We start from the raw sequence: 20,887 nt of genomic DNA, 5'->3' as shown, positions 1-20,887 counted from the left end.
TGGATCTCCTCTCCCCTTTCCCCTTATTCCTGGTACTGCGATTCCTTCCTATTGATTTGTGGAGGTTTTGCTTGCATTTGCTGGCGTTTGTTCTCTCCCTTTTTCTGGGATAGATGCTCTGAAGAAGAATATCTCCGACCCCTTCGACTTCCAACATGTTACACATACAAGCCCCAGCCAGCTCCCACCTTTGAATAACTGCCATCTCCATGATATAGTGACGGAATTCTCCGTCATTAGGGCCTCCCAGCGTCCTGGCAGCGAGCTGAAGGGAATCAGAGCCGAACGCTTGCATTCCGAAAACTCTTCCTCTGACAATATTTCCACCAACAATGATGCCATTCTGCGCACCTGGGACTCAAAGTTCCAACACTCTCATAGCCCCCCTCGATCACCTAATGCACGCACCTCACCTAACTCCCATTCCAATCTTCAATCAAACCGCAATTCTCGATCAGTAGAAAACTTTTCTCGCCCAGTGTCTCGCCTGTCCAGGCAACAATCATCCCCATCGATGATACCGCCTCCTCGATCGTCTTCAAAGCTGGCAACACCTGATATCCCTGAGCCATCACCTCAAACGATTGATGCCCTGCTTGGTCTTCATTCTACCTTTGTTGTTCCAGAAACAACGTACGATGATACACAAGAGCAACACCTCCCAAAGCTGGATCTGCCCAGCGTCTTCCCCGGTGTCGGAAACGCTATCACACCTGATGACGATGAGCCAGTAATGGCCCGCACACCGCCATCGAATATCCATACTTTTGATCTCGCAGATGTTCCAGAGGAGGACGAGACTGCGGCATCCCGCAATAGTGAGGCACGAAACTCCGTCCTTGCAACTTCGTCAGAACCTTTCCGCTTTGGACAGTCCACCCCAAGAGTGGACTTCGATAAACCTTTACCTGCAGTGCCTTTGTATAAACAACGCATCCAAGAGCCGCTTGGATCGCCTACGATCCCAGCACTTGCTGGAGATTCCGATGCAGCTTTTGCACAGAAGAAATGGGCATTGAACAAGCGGCGTTCGATATTGCAACGCCCAGCAGATGACTTGTCATGGGAGGATGACATCGATTATTGCTACGAGCATGCTGCAGAGTCAAATTCAAATTTCGATTGGCAACGCACTTCATTTGAAGAACTGGAAATGAGAGAGAGACTCGAGAGCCTGACTATTAGAGCAACCCCCGTGGCTGATTCCCCCAACGCCATTGGCACAGAAAAGTTTGCCGAACCCATTGATCTCCAGAATCAAGAGAGTCAGGATGCACCGGAACACAGTGACCGGCAAAGCATTAATGAGAACACCGCTACAGTGCCCCTTTTCATTGCTGCGAGTTATGATGTTAGCCCAATAACAGCGACCAGTCTTCTTCCATGCGTTCAAGTAGATCCGTTATCACAAGCCGATTACTTTAGAGCCGAGCATGTTCCAATCGTGGCAGCGCCCTTTGGAGATGACATGGTGTCAAATCAAGCCTATGACGAGTTGATTCCGGGCGGCCAAAAGATCAACGAACATTATCCCTTGTACTTCCCAACCCAGGTGGACGAGCCCGTCGATTCTTCCCGAGGAAGCTGCTCTCCAATCAGCAAGTGCAACTCACAGGAAAGCATTATCCTGTCCCGCGCGGCATCAGTCGCACGAAAGCATCGCTCATCGGTGTCCACAATCAGTGTTCCCGAGTTAGTGCATAGTTCGAACCGCAGCCACCCAGCCGTGGATCATGATTCCATGCCCTCTGCCGGTGAACAGCAAATGAAGAAAATTGCCTCCCGCCCACCCCCCATCGCCATTCATCAACGAAGTAAGAGCCTAGCGCGAGAGCTCACCCAGCGATCGGCGCCTATCTTGTCCGCAGATTCTGTGGATGGCTATAATTCTGAGGTCTCATCTGTCCCGAAGATGCCGTATCACGATCGCGCAAAGTCTGTATCCGCCTTGGATCTGTGCCAACCTACCTCTCCCGTCAAGACCAAGACCCCTGAGACTCGAAAGCGGTCTGCCACTGTAACCCGTGGCCCTAGTGGTCGGAAGGCTCGAAAGTCATACTCGCTTTTTCCCACCGCAGCTGCAGCGACTCCCGCCCCCGCATCGCGGTGAGAAAATGTAAACGCAGATCGAAGAAAGAAAAATAGCAAGTGGTGTTCCACCGTTGGCGATGTGTGCACTCTCGCTGACCGCTAATTAGTCTCTTGTGGTACTTTGGGAGAGGGGCCTCTTGGCCTATATTCCTCACCACCTGTACATTGCATCGCACAATTGTTTCCTTTTTAAACATCATCAGTTTTCCATTTTCCAATTTTGCTTGCGTCCACGCGAAAAAGCAAAAAAAGCTTTGTACCCCTATATAGATAGACGGCAGTTGGTTTGGTTGTTTTTCTCTCTCTTTTATTTCGCTCTCTCCTTTACTTGCCTTTGCAACTTCCTTCTCTTTCTCTTTCTCTGCCCAGTCGCGCCCCAAAAAAGTTTTGATGTATCGTCAATAAAAAGCTGGATCGTTTTTACTCTTTTCTCTTTTTTTTTGGTTTTCTACCCCATCCTTGCATATTGCTGGCATTTATGACATCATTTTCATTTCTCATCAACCTTGCACTCTATACTTCTCATCCTTATCCTCCCTCCTGCCTGCCTACCCTGCCTACCCTGCCTATCCTTTTCGCATTTCCTTTCTAAGTCCATACATATATGGCGAAGACATTCGTTTTGATAACTCACACTTCACATTTTATCTCATGAGCCCCACGACCTCATTTTGGTTTTTTGAGCTTTCACTCTGTTTGGGAAACAGCGTCTATATTACTTGATACACATTACTCATGTCTACATACATACACATCACATAATCATTCATATATATTCATATATATTTCTATATTTTTTTTCTTATTAGTTTTACTTCCCTCACTGTCATTCATTCTGGTGATATATCTATCATTCTTTTTTCCCCTTGTTTTCAGATTTCTTCCTTTTGTCAGTCAGCCTTCCACTTGGCATTTTACATTCCTTCTGCATGTTTCTTATTTATTCAACTTTCAACCTTTCCTTTTTCTCTCTTCTCTCTTTTGGCAAACGGCGGAGAAAAGGATGGGATGTAATTGGATGAGGTTGATGAGATGGTGGATTCTAATCCTTCGCTATTAACATAAAAAGAGGGGGGAAAGTGAGAGCAGACAAGAAGTCGAATGCTCTGCTTTTTCTTCTTTTCTTCTTTTTCTTTATATAACAAAAAACATTATGCTCACATTTTACATATAATATAGGCTGGAGGGATTCGTTTGATTTAGCTTGGGGTTAGTCGGCTTGATTGAATTTAACTTTTTTTCTTGGGTACCTACCTAATTCATTGAGGTCTTTTCAACTTCTGCATGCCCTCCCTTCTCCATGTGCCATATGTACAGTGTAGAGATAGGCACACATGTACGGGTGCACATCTATACCTCAAATGTAGGAGAACAAAAAAAAGAAAAAGAGATCTCATCCCCAATATCCAACCCGCACCGCCACGATCGCGAAATAAATACAACCTCACACGTCATGCGTCCTTCGGTCATATCTTGGAATGAAGAAGAAATGAAGTAAAGTAAAATTCATAAATTAACGAGAGTCATGAGGGGAGATGGAAGATGAAGACGAAGATGGAGAAGCGCAGATGGAGCTCCACATGTACAGTACACTATCTAGTACGCACGCCGATGGCATGTTATCTAGATCTGCTGTACTGTACATTACCCACCCCTACATAAAGACCGTTGCGTAACCGTCTAGCTCTAGATATCTAGATAGATATAATATATACCTGACATGGAGAAAATCGGGTTTCATTATCCATCCCCACGCGCCGTCTTGTTATTATTATGTTGGGGAGGGCGGGTTGGATTGGTTCGTTCCCTTCTACTACCTACTTACTACCAGCATGGCCGCTGGGTGGTTTGATCGAGCTCTTTTTTTGGCCTCAGTGGCCTAGCATATATTATGTATCGATACGGGCGTCAACGCTTCTGTCGATGGATGGCATTGAACATTGAAGCGAGAACAACCCCAGGTAGTTGGTTACTCTCCCTTTTTTGATTTCAACCGATAGATGATTTGTCCCCCTCAAAGTCCCGAATACTTACTTTCCACACTGGCTTTCGGCATTGGGGCTTTTTTTTTTTTTTTTTAGTTTTGCTTGTGTGGCGCAAAGCCGAGATTTTATATCTCATATTCCATATTCTTTCATTCTTTCAGAAACCATATGAGTATGTATGTTGGCGAAGATTGATTTTTTTTTGCAAAGCTACATAAATTGTTAATACTATGCCGGAACACTTATCTGTATATTATTTATACAACCCAGTTTTTAACTGCATTTTGCAAAAGGAGCAAGCGGATCTGGAAGGGGATTGTTCATTTCCAAGATGCAAGTCGATAGATATATGATGAGTATCACGAAAAGATAGCTAGATATGCTGCGGCGTAACTTCGTACAATACACTGCTAGCTAGTACTGGTTAGTTTGTGAAAGCCATATTCCATATTCCATATTCCACATGGAAGGCGGTCAGCGCACCAGCAGCTGAACATGCAAAGTTGTTGTTGAAAACCATTCAACTGACTGCCGAATAAATGAGAAAAACTCCGTGTCATATTTGATGAACGGTTGCGGATCACACACAGAGAGAGAGAGAGAATTGCTACTCCGCACTGTGCGTCGCTATGCAGCCTGGAACGCGGGTCTCGAGGGATTCGCTCGTTGGGTTGTTGGTTGAACGGAGCATGCGTGCCTCCCATCTAACAAACTAATAGGAAATGTTTCCTGGGAGCCGGGTGGAAAGCGTTTTTCGGATTGATTCTTTTTTTTTTTTTTTTTTTTTTTTGGCTAGACTCCTCCACATTTGGCCGCATCGCATATTTCAATTGTGGTTTGAGATAAAATGTGACGGTTCGATTTACATATGTGTACATTGAGTTGCAATCAGGATTTGTTTTCGATATCCATCCATGTGTAGGGCAAACCCCCCGTTATTTCGAACAATGCAAGACGTTGTATTGAATGCATGGAATCGAACTTTTTCCACGAGGCCATGTCATGTCATGTTGGAAAATGGTTCAACATGCCCTGTTCAAAAGGCCGAAGCACATCTATGATGCTTCTCTTATATCCCATTGCTGAAGTTACATTCATACCAAGAAATGAGGAACAAAATAGCGATCCGCCAGCTCAAGACGCCAATGGATCGATCTTCGTCCCATCCTTTCAAACAGTAGCGGACAAAGCAATGTTGAAGCTAGTCCAAGCGGGAAATGAATGCAACTTCACTCCGTATAGAATCGGTCAAAACCCGCATCTTAAAGCCATGACCGTTCCCACTTCCGTATGGTCTCGGTTATGGCGGTGCAAACTGTCATATCAACTCACTCCTGTCAGGCACACCTGGTCAAATACTACCTTATCTCTGTATGTGCTTGGGTAGTGCTGGCTGGGGAATATGACTTGAGTCAAAGAGTAAAGGAAAACAGGGCCGAAGCTTGAGATCTAAGGTTAGCACTACATGTGAACCCCTGCTGCTTCGACAAAGAGAGGGAGGGTCCGGATCTATTTCAAGCTGGTGTTGTGATCAACATGCAATGGCTTGACGCTACTTATAAGCAGGTATCTCGCCCAGGCATTGCAATTCCATTTCACTTCGCAGTGGGTGTGTGTTTTCTTAGTTGTCACTTCAACACTCCACTCATTTCACCTGGTCATCTACAACAATGCACCTCCATTTCCTCCTCCTCAGCACCCTAGGGGCGGCAATGGCCGTTTCCGCAACAGCAGATAGCAGTGGCAGCCACGAAATTCCATCCGCCGTTGTTCCCGAATGCCCAAGGAAAGGTAAGGTCGTATTCAACAAGTCGGTCCCGGAGGGAACGGAATTCCCATCGACTCAAGTCGACCTGTGTTACAGAACCAAAAGATCCGAGATTTCTCCCATGCTCCATCTGACATTCACGGCCTTCGACGAAAAGTACTTCTATTTCAATTCCAGTCAGGGAACCAACGACGACATCTGGAAGTACTCGGTGATGGAGGCGTTTATACAACTCGGCGATGAGCCACCCCAAACATACCTCGAATTTGAAGTAAATCCGAACAACGTCACCTACCAGTCGTTTATTTACAATCCTTCACGCGTGCGTGCAGAAAATGCGCCTATGGATCACGCTTTCATCTCTGATCCCTTCGGGGATGGGATGTTGGCGAAAACAACTCTCAATCGCCAAGACAAGACTTGGAAGTCGGAAGTTCAGATCCCGCTTGCGCTGTTTAACGCGCCCGAGGATCTTCGTGGTACACGCTGGAGAATGAATTTCTTCCGCACCATCACCAACCCGCAGACGTTCCCTGATCAGAAACTGGGGGCTTGGAGCCCGCCTAATGAGCCGAACTTTCATATGACACCTTTTTTTGGTCATGTGGCTTTTGTTTAGACGGGAGCAGTGGGATTTCCATTCACGCTCTTCTCAATATTCAACCGGAGGTATGCCGTACGCGTTGTTTTCATACTTGGCTTTCGATTCTCATGCAGGTACCTGCGATTCGTCTTGATGTATTTATATGGCCCACTTTGCTTAGATTGTTGCCAATCAGAGAAACTTGAACAGCCATCTGCTCGATCCAAGAAATCGGCTTTACGTAACATATCGTATTCCTTTCCACAAAACGTTCAACCATTTCTTGGTAGAGCAATTTCGATCGCGAAAAGACCCATGCGCCTGAACCACAGTCGCGCATCAAAGGGTATCACGCATCTTACCTATCTTCAAATGAACAAAATGCAAGGCACTTTGCATAAGCGTATCGTGGGAACAAAGGGATCTTAAGGGCCTATTTGCACTTACCTTTAATAAACAAAACAAAAGCCTAACAAAACAACAGAGGCTTTGAATTTGCTCAGTGAAAAAGAAATAGTCTGTGAGTTTTCTTTTTTTCTTTATCTTGCCTCTTTTCGGTAGGTCACTAAATTGCACCCGGCAAATGTGACCTTGTTTGTTAGCATTGGCAATCTCGTAAGTTCGAGTCTGATGCCTATTTTCCGCTTTGATCCTGTTGGTCCTTTTCTTACTCTGCTTCAAGAATCTCGCGCGGTGTTCTGCCATGACTGCGAATGTGAATTGTTTAGATAGATCCGTGCTTGAAGGATTTTGGCGAACGTGAGGGGTCAGCCATCAAAAGTATTGGGATGACAGACAATATTGCCGTTCCCATAGCAAGCCCCGTAGAAGACCTCACAAGGCAAGGTTGACATGAGTCCGGATCTGCGTGGGTTTCATTCGATCTATCACCCACCCGCGTTGGTATTGGGGGAACTCACCAGACTTCTATGGGTTATTGATCTTTTGAAGACAAAAAGGCGTTCAGAAAGAGTTGAATCGAACCTGAGCATTCCCCACAATTTGATAACCCAGCATCCCCATGTTGGATCCGCAAGGAGAGAAAACGGGTAACATCTCGCAAAGCCCAACTTCTTTTCGCATATCAGCGTAATGGCTAAGATTCTTCTCCAAACTTCTCCCATCTCATATCAACAGTTCTCTCTTCCCCTCATGCAGTCGGATAAAATAGCAGATAGTCCCGGAAATGGAAATGATACTAACCCGAAGGCGACTCAACAACAAAAAGTCTCGCCTAATTGTATCATTCTGAGGCCTGGTTAAAAAAGCCACCCATTCCCTTAGATTCTGAAGGTTCTTTCAAGATCGTTTTGCAACAGCGCGGAGGCATCAATGTCCCGCTAAAAGATGGCCCGCTTACGCAAAGGATTTCCAATTTTGCTCATGGTGCTGAAAGCTGTCATGCAGTTATGATCATACTTGTGTTGAATTCAAGGTGAGACTTTGCTCAACCTTCGGGGCTGATAGAAATAACAACTTCGGGGCATGGTTTGATGCTATAAACACTATTTACCCCACTTCTAACAGACTGTTTGAATTGTTATATATTAACTCCATGGTAATGGTGCTTGAAAGGTGGGCTGATGGCTCGCTATTGCATCTGGGAAGGTTCGATAGCCAACAGCTTGGATGCTCATCATTTGGGAACACATGTCAGAGGATTTCTTCCACTCGCATGGTTGGTTGGATGGATTGGGATGGTGTTATTGCCACCAACTCAGCAGAAATGTGAATGAAACACATTTGAGAGAAAACCCGATTACCTGGTCTGAGAAGGGCATAAAAGAGGCAGAAGTGGATTGTTTGAAGTCTGAAGAAAGTTTGCTGCTTCCGGCCTGACAAAGTTGGTGTGAGGCTAAAATCTCACAGCATTTTCCTTTTTACAATCTCAATCCTCCTTGATCATAGCGGTGCATCATTCGAGGAACCTGTGCTTGACAGTGCAATATTCTGGATACCGAATGTCTGCGCTCTGATTGTAATATTTCAGCAACCTTCCCGTAGTTATTGGTCCATATACTGGATGAATAACCAGTGGAATGCTTTGCCACATCACTCTTCCGAATGTGTGGGCTGCAGTGGCTTTATCGATATTGATACTAATATCAATATCAATATCATGGAATATGAACGCGGATACATCAGTTTGATAGGACTTGTAAATGGAACAAATGGTAGCCGATACCTGATAGTGGGCAGATACACAATGTATATGTCCACCAGCGGAATTATCCCGAGCTACCCCAGGTAAATCATATCAAAATGGGGTTTTTTTTTTTAATTCACGTGTGTTCTAAAGTTAATTCATATCTTTTGTTTCTGCACTGAAGTATGCAAGAAAGCTGAGGCAGTGCCTTGTGGCAACATCGATTCTGCCTCCCGCAGTACGCCTTGGTTGGGATGAGCCTTTCAAAAGCTGGATATGAACCACAAACCGATACGAGTTCTTACGGCCATTGCGTCTGAGCCCTGGTGTCGATGATTTGAGTTGCGATTTCGCTTGCAATAGCGAGGCTCAGTTCCGACCCTTGCTCATGATTCCGCCGAGCTTCTCACCAGGCAGCTATATATTTGACATGGGGGAAGAAAATGAGAAGAATATCGCCGTAGCTCACAACAGAGCTCTTTTGCAAATATCCAAAAGCTGCTTTTTTTCTTTTTTGCAGAGTCGGAAACAAATTCTTGCTGCGTCATCATATAGGGTCCCCTGAATGTTCTTTTCATTCGTGATCGCTGGTGTCAAAACTTCGCTCTGCGAACTTGAAATCACCAACATCGTCCTGCTATGGAAAGTCGCGTCGTCAAAAAACAGCTAATTTTCCGCTTTAATGGCCCGAATAGACCGCCTCGGCAATCTAAGGTGGAAAATGGCAAGTCAAAGGACACTGTCTATCATCCCCGCCGGCCCCATCGCAAGTCTCGAGCTGGCTGTTTGAATTGCAAGAAACGGCGGATCAAGGTATGTCCAATAGTTTTGGTCGTTTTGGACGTGGAAACATACTGATTTTCGCTTCAAGTGTGATGAGACAAAACCCGAGTGCCAAAAGTGCATGACGTACGGCGTAGGCTGCGATTACTCGACAACAATGGTTCAGCGACGTCAACCGATATTGCACGCGGGATCTCGTCAAATTGCACCCAGCCCACATCTTCTGCCTTCATCGATACAATTCTCGATGTCTGTGGCCGATTTAGCTGATAAGATCGAACGGGTCCTACAACTTGATGAGTCCACTGATAGGGCTTTCCTCCAGGTGATGAGTTCAATAAGCCATAGAACTGTGGAATTTTTCCATCACTTCATAACTATGGCCGCCCATGCGTCTTCGTCGTCTGATGCTCATAGACGAGTCATGAGTGGTAAAATGATTCAACTTGCTTTCCAGGTACAGATTACTTTACAATCGATTTCCTTCTTTGCCCATTCCCCTTGCAAACTACTAAATGTGTTTGCCCCTAGAACCCAAGCCTCATGCATGCCGTTTTTGGCGTTGCAGTAACACACCTCCGCCGTCTTCTGCCCTATGACAAATCCTATGCTATTGCCGCAGGGGTCCATTGGGAGCGTGCATTAAGACTTTACCGTAGGGAAATTTCAAAGCCAATTGACGAGCACAATATGGACCCTCTAATGTCGACTTGCATGTTATTGGGTACCATCATTTTCAGCCCGGAGGAGTGTAAACCAGATAGTTCTTGGGTGTTTTCATCGGATCCTACGCGGCTCTCGTGGCTGTTGGGCCAGTCCGGGCTTCGATATATCCTCGAGACCATCACCTTCCAGCAACTACGGCAAAGCATTTGGTTCGAAGCTTTCATGGAATCTGATGATGAGGATCACACATTCAACAATAACTCTCCGGGCCGGGAGGGACTGCACCCGGAGCTTGCAGAGCTGTGTGAGATCAACGAAACGACCACCGAAGAATCCAATCCATATCACTGGCCACTCCGAATGCTCAGCCCCATGCTGCCTCTCAAAGCGGACAGAAACAACTTTGCGAAACTCATCCCCTTCATTGGGAGACTCTATCCCGCATACACCAAGCTCCTACAGGAGAAGGATCCCAGGGCGCTCCTCATACTAAGTTATTGGCTTGGGAAACTGTGCGAGGAGAAGCAATGGTGGACATACACCAAAGTTTCTTCCGAGTGCTTCGCAATTTGCATGTACCTTGAACATAAGGAGGACCCTCGAATTTTGAAATTGCTTCAGTATCCCGCGGAGAAATGTGGTTATGTCTTGAACTATGTCCTCAAAGATATAATTGCGCAAGAAAACGAGGGCCTCGTTTATTTCCCCTGAAACAGTGACTGGAAAATGCAGGGAGCAGCACAACCTGGAAATGTCATTACGTGCTGCGAAATCGATATTGTAAACATGCACTACAGATGTCACAGAACCTCAAATAATTGATCTTGATACTCTTGAACGAGAAATTCGGAGAGCACTTCTAATTCTAGCTCCGGAATTCGATTAGCTTCGTGGCATCGGAATGAGTAGGATTTTAGAAGGGCGATTTTAGGTCACTACTATCATGAAAGAGCGCTTCCCTAGGTTTTTCTTAATTTCCTATTCCTATTTCCCTCCTTTCGAATCCTCGCTACTTTTTCAATATATGATATTTCCAATTAGTGCATAAGGCTCCAATCATTCCTCAACCATAAACAGAAGATAATCGCAATATGTTACCGGCTCGAAGCAACTCTATGAGATAACTGAAGAACCTTTGATATTTGGAATTTTGTATGCCACATCTTGAATGATTTAACTATCCACCAAAACAACTTCCAGTTTATAGATGCGTTTATTTCTTCCGCCATCGTGAAGTGAATGGGTGTTTCTGAATTACCCAAGCCTTGTGGAGCTTATTACTGCTATTCATAGAAATAATTTCCCTGCCCTGAGCCCGCCTAGGTTCAATATATAAAAGCCGGGTTTATCTATTTACATTAGCTTTCCCATAACCCTTTTCGTATACTACGTACACATACTTTCTCAAGACCTCCATTTTCTTGAACTTTCTCCCATCTGTAATCACTTCATCCCTTTAACCTCAGGCAATGCACCCCGAGCCTTCAACTCACAAAACCACAGCTCCTCCTCCGCAAACATCCAGAGCCCCTCCTTACCAAAGCAGAAATTTGCTGTAGTACTCCCAACGACGATCTTCCCCACCAAATGTCCCTTGGGGTCCCACACGTGCACACCATCCCCACACCCAGAGTATACAAACCCCTTCTCATCACACTTAATCCCATCCGGTACGCCATTATCACAATAGGCAAACAGCCGCCGATTTGCCAAATGAGTTGCCCCATCCACTACATCATAAACATAGATAGAAGCCGGTGACGTCCCGCAGAACGAGAAATTATGTCCATCCCCTATATGGCCATGACTCTGTATCGCACCTGTATCCGTGATGTACATGAGGGTGTAGTCTGGATTGAAACAAAGGCCATTGCACATACTGAAGCCATCGGCGACAACCCAGCATTGGCATGTTGAGGGCCGGAAGCAGTACACTTGTTTGGGCAGCTCGGGAACGGGGCGGAATGCCTGCTCGAACCCATATGTCGGATCCGTGAACCATATGTCTCCCGTCCCATGGTGAACGACGACGTCGTTGATCGAAGAGAATTCACGGCCGTGGAAGTTATTTATCAGAGTGTCTGCGGTGCCGTAGACGGGGTCGACCAGGGTGAGGGCAGAGGGCTTGCCGTTGCCACCACCAGTATCCATGTTGCCCTGGGCGCAGTAGAGGATTTTGCCCTGGTAATTACAGGCGCCATTGGGCTGGCTGACGATGTCAAAGCCTGGCTTATCGGTGAGCTTCTCAATCTGCCAGGTGTCGGCTGTTATGGCATAGAGGTCGATTCTGGGGTCGCTGGTCTGGTAGTTTGAGGTGAAGTAGATACTGTTTGTGCCTGGGATGTATACTCCGGCTTCATGGGCGAATTTATCCTTCGTGTCTTTGCGGGACGAGACGAGGGATAACCGGGCATTGAGACCGAGCACATCGTTAATGAATTTGTCCGAGTAAACAACAAATGAGGGAGCGGAGCTGAAGGACCGGGCATAAGAGCTGTCGGTTGCCGCCCGTTTAGCGTCAAAATATGCAATCTTGGTGGTGGAGGCGAGGGCTGGAGGGTGCATCGCGGCCAGTATTACGGTTTGGTTCTTCGAAAAATATACTGAGCAATAACGCTGTGTCTTCAGCGATGATTACGGATTTCTAATGGGGGTTGTTAGATGAGTCCAAGCGTTGGGAAGTTGCCAACATGAAGAAACGGTTGCCCCGCGCTCACAGAGTTCCTGTCGTGGAACAATGGATCCAAAATGTCAAGCTGAATTTTGAGTTGCCGACACGAAATCCTGACAATATTTGTGGAAGAAGGCTGATATCAGTTTTCCGTTTGGTGGTCTTCCCGCAATAGTTTGGAGGCTACGTAGAGATATGGAATCCGGCGTGATCCGGCTATGAATAGAACGGATTGAACCAAACTTCATCTCTTCATTCATTCCAATTACCTATACATAGATATAACGTAGAGCAAGCAAATAAAGGAGATCAATAGAGATCCCTAGTTTGAAATCCGAGAAAAGGAGAAGTACAGTATATTGCACCTGGAAGGATAGACGCAGAATGATAAAATAGTAAAGACAAGTGATGAATGGATATGGGAATTCAAACCAGTAGGAAAGTGATACCGCACTGAACGCACCATAAAGGACACCGATGCATGTTTCTTAAAAACATATAGTTAGGGAAACAAACAAATAGACCAGCTGAAAAGAGGCCATGGAAAGGGGGCGACAAGAAAATACGAAACGGAATATCAGCTGATGAGAGAAAATTAAACGTTCTGAGTATATATAGTGATTCGTGTGCTGGAGATAGTGGCAGAGTGGTCCTTTTCAGATCCCGAGAGCTGAGAATCGTTTTTGAGTCACAGTGGATAGAAGCTGCAACATATCAACTAGTCCCCGCTGATGTTGGTGCCGTGGAAATTTTGGTGCACACAGAACGCTTACTCTTCATCTTCATCCTCATCCGCGCGATCCTTCATCTCCGTATCTTTATCCCCACTACTAGCACGGTCCATGGCCTCGTCACCACTTTTCTCCTCAAAAAGATCATCCTCGTCATTTGGCTCCTCATCCAGCGAGGCAGGGTGAGCTTTCTTCCCTGCACTCTCCCCTTCACTTTCCCCTTCTTCATCCTCATCATCCTCAATGCGAAGATTCAACTTTGTCCGCCGCCGTCGCACAACAGCATCAGCATCCTTGTCCTCATCCACAGAAACCCTTCCAGCAGCAGTATCACGCATATCATCATCCTCGTCACGATCCGAAACGGGTGAACCAGCATCACGACTAGCCCCATTCGCTCCCCTAGTCCCAGCTCCTGCGCCTTCTTCGTCTTCCTCACTCTCAGACTCAACCACAATCTCACTACTTTTATACTTACTAGATTTAGTAGTGGACCGTCTCTCCAGCCGTCTCCGTTTCCGCGGCGCGGGGTGATCTTCTGCGTCAGATTCCAGCTCACTCTCTGGGCCCGTACTCCGATCCTTAGACTTCCTCCCTGCCGCACCACTATCGTCCCCAGCATCCTTTTTCTTCCGCTTACTTGCCGCCGCCTTCTTCTTTCTTTTCACCTTATCCCCGGTCTCGGAGTCAGTGGTATACTCTGCTTCTTCCCTAGCCCGCTCTTCCTCTGCACGTATCGCAGCAAGGCGCTGCGCTTCCTCAATTAGCCGCTGCCGGTCCTCAGCAATCTGTCTCTTCCGTTCCAACTCAGCCTCCTCCACCTTCCGCTTCTCCTCTTCGCGCCTCCTCAATTCAGTCTCCCGCGCCTCCCGCGCCTGCTGTAACTTCGTGGCGTTCTTCTCCTCGTATTCCCCCTGGCTCTGTAGCGTCCGCTCCAGCTTTCTGCGGATGGTATTTTTGCCCATGTTCGCGCGCTGCTCCAAAGAGCCGCGGGGGTAAGGTGGATGCTTGGCTTTCGCAATTTGGCTGAAGGTGTTGATCGCCTCATCAAGCCCGTCGGAAGCGATTTGGACGTCTTGGAGCGACTTTTGGGTTTCCGGGAGAGAGACTACCAGTTGCGCTATCTGGTTTTGGACGAAAGCGACGTTAAATTCAAGGTGGATTTGTTCGGGGGCAATGGCGCGAGCGCGTTGGGTACAGTCCAGGGCGGTATTCATAGCCACCAGGTTCATTTCTTGCATTCCTTTCAAGAGCCAGACACGGCCGAGGCAGGCTAGAATTTGGGTGTCGCGTTGTCTATCCTTGGAGAGAGCGGCTTCGTACTAGAGTTAGGTTAGTAAACATCGAACATGGCAAATTGTTCTTTTCCTTTTCTATTCTTAGGTTAAACCACTTACGTTCTCAATGGACTTAGAAAATTGTCTAAGCTCAGCATACACATGTCCAAGATTAAGGTAGACGCTCGCGTCGCGCAGCGTGTCTCGAATGCGTGAGAAGATCTGTACCGCAGTCGTGTAATCCTTTCTATCATCAACCAATGCAATAGCAATCCCCTGCGCCGCATAGGCATTCTTTGGATCAAGTTGTAGCGCCTTATCAAAGAACTCCACAGCCTTCTCGTACATCTTTCTTCGTTTCTCTCTATCCTGCTCCGTATCGCGCCTCATGTCTCGAGCGGCAAGGAGGTAGATATTGCCCATTCCCGTAAGCGAGTACCTGTCATGTTTATCATATCCCTGAAGTGTATGTTTGTAGTGACGTTGTTCGTGGTCTTCGGCGATATTTGCTACCCTTCTCTTCGATTTGCTTAGGTACCAGCCAAACAGAGCACGGACTTCAAGATTTGTAGACTCTAGTTCATATAATTTGGCCATTTTCTTAGGTCCTTCGTCTGTTGGGCTTTGGCGGAGAGCGATATATGTCAATCGGGCATTGGCTTCGGTGTAATCACTATGCCTTTCCAGAAGACCTTCATATACCTTTTTGGCTTCCTCGGGCATGGACGCGGCCTCATAAGTTCTGGCGAGATTATAACTGATTGTGGTAACAAGAGCATCGGTGTCGGCCGAATCATCTCTGTCACGAGATTTCACGCAAGCATTGAGGGCTGTCTGGAACATATTCCGTGCAAGTTCTATCTTCTCAGAATGATACAAGAAGCAGCCCATATTGTTCAGCAGCTGAGGTGCCAAATGTTCCCGGAGGAGGTTCGTTGTTGTCTCCTCATCCTCAATATCCTCGGGCCGCTCGGTATCCGGTATCTGAGCCAGCTGCATCTGCTCGACATGCTGCAGACACTGCATGCTCTTCTCCGGCGAACCACTCTCGTACAGTCGTGCAAGATAAAGTAAAACAGACTCATCAGGCGAAAGTTTTTTCTTCTCATCTTTCCACGACGCACGCACGGACTCGAGGAGGCTCGTGGCTTTCTTCACTTCAGCGGACTTGTCCTCTTTGAGCGGGCTAGACTGGGCTGCAAACACTTCCTCAGCAAAGAGAGCGCCAAGCAGGGTCATCGACTCTGGATTCTTCGTCTGCTGAATAATCTTTTCCAGACGAAATTTGGCCCCATCATAGTCACCGGTCCTCACTTGCATTTGCACAGCGCCGAATTTCGCCGGCAGGTACCCTCTATCCCCACCACCTCGGGCCTGGTCTGACCGGCTGTAATACTCGTTGGCTCTTGCAGAGTTGCCCTCAAAGTGTTCCTTTCGCGCGAGTAAATACCATCCATCACTAGCAATCGCGTTAACATCAGTGAGTTCAATCGCCTTGCGGGCTAGCGCTTCGACAGTTGGGAAATGTTTTCGGAGTAAGAAATAGCCGCCAAACATGGAACAGGTCATGGGATATTCCTTGTCCACTTTGAATGCTTTCTGCGTGTACTGCGTCATGGCTATTTTGTACAACGAGCCGAAAGCCGGGTCGTTGGTTGCGTGCCGAGAGCTGTCATAGAGATAGTAAGCTCCCAGAAGGATATTGGCAACTTTGGATTCCGGATTCTGCACCGTCGAGCAGATTTATTAGCGAAGCGACTTCCCCATGGCTTATAATCAATAAAAATGAAGCTAGAGGACAGGAATAACCAACCAGAGCTAAAGCACGAGTCCAAGCAGCTTTCGCTTGCTCCTTGAAGTCTAGTTGCCAGAGACAGCAACCAATTCCAATCCGGGGATCAGGATCTCTCATATTCGGCATTTTTATCAGAACCTCCTGATAACCCTCCAGTGCCTCCGCATATCTACCTAACATATACTGTGCCCTCGCCCTCCCGAGAATGGCCATAACATTCCGGTTACCGAACGATTTCGCCGACTCATCGAAACATTTCAAGGCCTGGCGCAAGGTCTCTACCCGTTCCGAAGTATCGACCGTCCCGGGTCTAAGAGCCTTGGCGGGGGGCTGTAAGGAAGCGCGCAAGATCGATAGAACGCCCCGTGCGAGGAAAAGGGAAGGGTATGCGGGATTTAATCGCGACGCCTCGTTTAGAGTCGAGGTAGCCGCCTGGAGATAGTAATCTTTAGTCTTCGCTTCGGACACCAGCTGGCCTCCCGGCGCGACGCGGGGGGCCTCTCTGCTCTTTCGCATATATAGCCAACATATCCATCCTAGGAGGCCGAGCTTCTCCTTCGTCACGCCCTGCGCGAGGGACGAGAGACCGCGATTGAGGATGTCGATGGCATGATCGATCTGGTTTTGTTTCGCGTATGCAAGCGCAATGATAACCCAGAAGTTCTTCGCGGCTTTTTCGTTGTCGAGGAGTGTGCAGAGCTCGGTGGGATCGTCAGGAAGCTCTTCGAGACTGATTTCGACCTCACTATCGAATGTGGAGGCGGGGATGTCGATGGCAGAGGGGATATCGGAGAAACGGTAGTGTGTTAGGATGCCCTGCTCCGTGAGCGAGCCGTTGGTATATCCATTTTGGACAGTTGCCATGGTTGAAGACGTTCGGTTCGGAGACTAAAGGTAAAGAGAGGGACTGATGCAGAGGGAACAAATGAGAGCCGGTTTCGGCAAGGTCTAAATCATTATCAATGACGAAGGGCTCTTAGAAAGAGTTGCACTACAGGAAAATGCAATGGTATCAGAAGACTACCCTGCATGCCACAAATGAAAGGAGTATGTGCAGCGGTGCATGAGTTGAATGCGGAGTGCTTCCTTCATTGTCCATCGATGCTGACTTTTGTCCGCCGTCAAAAGTTGGAGCTGTGGCTGGTGACCGCCCAGCCACATACACGTGACCTCAAGGTTGGTTCCAAGGTTTAAAACCAGGAGTTGGCACAATGCATGCACGAAGGAGTGCCCATTGATATAAATAAATAATAATGTGAAAGTTTCCTAAACGATCCTTGTACTGGCCTATCCAAATAAGTAAAAAAAGGAAAATTAAGGACCCGAACGAAACACCCCAACAAAGCAGGTTCTTTCCAAAAAGAATACTAATAGTTCCGTCCAACAAGGGTATACCCCACCAGCCCATCACGTCATGATAAAACAAAAGTAAATCAAATAGTAGCGGAAAACGAGACAGTTACATTAAGACCCAATTCTCCAAAATCTAGAAAATAAGCAGAAGAAAGCGCCAAGACCAGCAAGAGCCGCAAAAATCTGCAGCGACTCGCCCCACCATGACAGCTTAACGGCAGACTCAAAATAGCTTGGGTTACCAGGTATGACATCCTGGTTTTGCTTGTGCGCATCACCGTTTGAAGAGGATACCCACTCGCAGGGAGGGAACCGGCCCGTTTCGTAAAACCGCTCGAGCAAGTCGTCCTTCTCGATCCAACGCTTGTGCACCCATGCGTCGAACTCTTTTTGGTCATCCAGGGGGATTTCGGAAACGGCAAAGCGTCTCCAATAAAAGTTCACGACCTTGGGAGGGCGGCCTTGTAGATACGTCGAGCGAATGGTGAAGTAGGCGTCTGGATAGCTGCCCTTTCTATAATGTACGTATTGTTGTTAGCTCCTTTCCTCTTGTTTTCAATATATATATCTATTGAAATGGGTCTTACGGTGGCCCCTCATAGCCAACTGTACAATCGTACACCCAATCAACAGTCCCCTTGAGCTGTTGCAAACAGAAAAACAAGCCCGTTGAACGTGGTAGAATCTGATGACGCAACGGCGGGATCCCTTGCTTCGCACCATATCCGTCGCTGATCCGTTTCGTGTTCCGTGACAGGTTCGTCCCTTCGGGAAAAATCAGGAGCCACATCGGGTCCAGAAGCAGTGAGCCGGGTCTGGGACCACCATGGGCGGTTTTCAGTTTCTCGAGACGATGCTGCAGCCGAGGCTTATCCGCAATCCACTTCCTCGCCATGAAAATGAAGCCGTAGAACATCATTCCCTGGCCGATCAGGGGGATATATTTCAGTGACTCTTTGAGTATGATGTAGATATGCCCATGCATCTGGGAGGTGTATGAGAACCACCACAGGTACAGCCAATCGGTGTAGACCTGATGGTTAGCAATCAGGACCATCCGTTCGGGAAAGTTTGTTTTCAACTTCCCGTCCTTTGTTATGAAGAACTGGCCTTGTACACTCTTGTCTCCACTAACCCTGATTGGTGTTGGGCAGAACCACTCCGTCAAAGCAGTTATGGCGATGCCAAAAGAGCGCTTCGTCATGGCCATGTAGGCGTTGAAGTACTGGCGGTTGATGAAGTAGAGTGGAGCGCCCGCGAGCTGGGTAGCGACGATGCAGACGCAGCAGCAGTTGAACCAGGCTAGAAGAGCTAGGCTGCGGAGGATTTGAATCGTGAGGCCATAGTTTGCTGCTGGACGTTGATGGGCATGGCCCAGCACCTCTTTAGAAACACCATCCATGCTGTCTGTGGGAGCTTTGGGAAGTCGTCCTTGGCGTTATATGAACCAGATAAAGATACGTCGTGAAGCGGACAGAGATCAGTAAACGATAGTTGGATCACGAGCTAATGATAAAGGCCAGGCAAGGATCGGGAGTCGGGCCTTGGAAACAAGGTTTGTCAGGACAAGATGTCGGTGAGAGCTCCTAGTTATTTAGTTATGCTGGTAGTCTAATGTAGGCTGGGGGATGACCAATTTACTCGATCTTGACGCTTAGATAAAACAAGGTCACCACATAGAGCGCTCAGATGCAGAGGAGCAGTGAACAAGACACAGTGTAGTATGAGATTGCATACACATGGTTTGAAGAATATTTAAGAATAACAATAGAGAATATAATTGAAAGCGTGCTAGATGCTGGGGCCTGGATGTATTCGGATGTGTAGCCTTGGTTAGCTTCATGGAGCTTGTCAGGGCCGCCGCCGCACGTGATTATATAACTAACGGTTAACTAACTAACTAACTAACTAACTAATTATAGTTAGTTAATACAGTCTTGGCTGTCAAATTATGTCAGCAGTTTTTGTCCATCCAGGTTCTAGTTAACTTTAGTAACTATACAACTCTTTGTGCTGGATGCCAGATTTGCAATTACACAGACGGGAGGTTAGATGAATCCAGCTATCGCCAAACTCGAAGAGTGCAACCTTGCAGAAATTGAGACTCCTCATTGAGGAAATGTTAAAACGAAGGTGTTCATGCAAGGTCAACCTGCAAAAGGGTAACTGATGCTTTTATTGTGGACACCAATCAACATCACCATCCCATTCTCTTATCACCACCATGTGGAAATATATCTATGATGATCAATCTCATTACAGAATAGATTTTTATCATCAATGTCTACCACACATTTTCTGTGGTCATCAGCTGAAATATACTCATGGTGACTGTCAACACAAGAACATTATGATTCAGAGTGAACCTAAGCAGACAACTGCCAGTAATCATGCTTTAGAGATTGTCATTCTTGACTGAGAGAAGTCTGATTGATATCCTAGTTGCTGGGAGTACTGTATAGCTGTCTGTGCAGTAGATTGAGATGATGAGTGGGGCGTATGGATTGTGAAATTTCTAGATCCATTTATATCTGAAGTTTCCTGGCTGCAAATGCTATGCTCAGAGGTTGGCTCCCTGAGAGCAAGATAGGTTTCAGAACCACGCCTGTTGTGTCCCCAGCATGGTCAGCACAGACGGCCCGTAGCCCATTTAGGCTATCTCGCGTTCATCTACAAATCCAATCACGCCCACATTCTCTTCCTGGTCAGAACGCTTTCATTACTCTATTATCCATCTATATGTTTGCAGTCTCCACCTCTACCATGTCAAGAGCATATACTCATAGAAATTCCAATTACAGGAACTTTCCCCTTCATTATTTCTACTACTTTTGGTGCAAAGTGTCATAAATTAATCACATTAGGAGGCCCCAAATCTCCACTTCTTTAAGAATATGGGTTTAGTGGGTGGCGGCAGCCTGTAAGACCACAAGTGGCCTTACATTTTTATATCGAACAGTTTTGCACGGCCTAGGCACTGTTACTATGTGAGTTGCAATTCCTTGTCTTTTTTCAGACTCTTCTAATATATTTTCGTA

The 20,887-nt window shown here is 46.9% G+C and overlaps 6 protein-coding genes across 6 annotated transcripts; 3 read left to right on the top strand and 3 right to left on the bottom strand.

Moving 5' to 3' along the window:
- Positions 1-514: 514 nt before the first annotated feature.
- On the top strand, positions 515-3,340 carry HCBG_02134 (uncharacterized protein; the record flags this gene model as incomplete). Its single annotated transcript, XM_045429183.1, has 1 exon — positions 515-3,340. One exon carries the CDS (start codon positions 515-517, stop codon positions 2,108-2,110), a length of 1,596 nt encoding a protein of 531 aa, XP_045290969.1.
- Positions 3,341-5,675: 2,335 nt separating this feature from the next.
- HCBG_02133 (uncharacterized protein) lies at positions 5,676-6,643 on the top strand (the record flags this gene model as incomplete). The annotated part of the gene is made up of 1 exon (XM_045429182.1): positions 5,676-6,643. One exon carries the CDS (start codon positions 5,747-5,749, stop codon positions 6,461-6,463), a length of 717 nt encoding a protein of 238 aa, XP_045290968.1.
- Positions 6,644-9,212: 2,569 nt separating this feature from the next.
- Positions 9,213-10,733, top strand: HCBG_02132 (C6 zinc finger domain-containing protein; the record flags this gene model as incomplete). The annotated part of the gene is made up of 3 exons (XM_045429181.1): positions 9,213-9,386; positions 9,445-9,813; positions 9,888-10,733. The coding sequence occupies 3 exons, from the start codon at positions 9,213-9,215 to the stop codon at positions 10,731-10,733; spliced, it is 1,389 nt and encodes a 462-aa protein (XP_045290967.1).
- Positions 10,734-11,465: 732 nt separating this feature from the next.
- On the bottom strand, positions 11,466-12,587 carry HCBG_02131 (uncharacterized protein; the record flags this gene model as incomplete). Its single annotated transcript, XM_045429180.1, has 1 exon — positions 11,466-12,587. One exon carries the CDS (start codon positions 12,585-12,587, stop codon positions 11,466-11,468), a length of 1,122 nt encoding a protein of 373 aa, XP_045290966.1.
- A 513-nt stretch (positions 12,588-13,100) lies between these two features.
- Positions 13,101-17,360, bottom strand: HCBG_02130 (tetratricopeptide repeat domain-containing protein; the record flags this gene model as incomplete). Its single annotated transcript, XM_045429179.1, has 3 exons — positions 13,101-14,746; positions 14,822-16,426; positions 16,515-17,360. 3 exons carry the CDS (start codon positions 17,358-17,360, stop codon positions 13,463-13,465), a joined length of 3,735 nt encoding a protein of 1,244 aa, XP_045290965.1.
- A 377-nt stretch (positions 17,361-17,737) lies between these two features.
- Positions 17,738-19,622, bottom strand: HCBG_02129 (uncharacterized protein; the record flags this gene model as incomplete). Its single annotated transcript, XM_045429178.1, has 2 exons — positions 17,738-18,363; positions 18,437-19,622. 2 exons carry the CDS (start codon positions 19,249-19,251, stop codon positions 17,961-17,963), a joined length of 1,218 nt encoding a protein of 405 aa, XP_045290964.1.
- Positions 19,623-20,887: the final 1,265 nt, after the last annotated feature.

This window comes from Histoplasma capsulatum (assembly GCF_000150115.1).
Source record: "Histoplasma capsulatum G186AR genomic scaffold supercont2.2, whole genome shotgun sequence".
Lineage (NCBI taxonomy): Eukaryota > Fungi > Ascomycota > Eurotiomycetes > Onygenales > Ajellomycetaceae > Histoplasma > Histoplasma capsulatum.
Note: the sequence above shows the minus strand (reverse complement) of the source record. Positions and strands in the feature narration are given on the sequence as shown.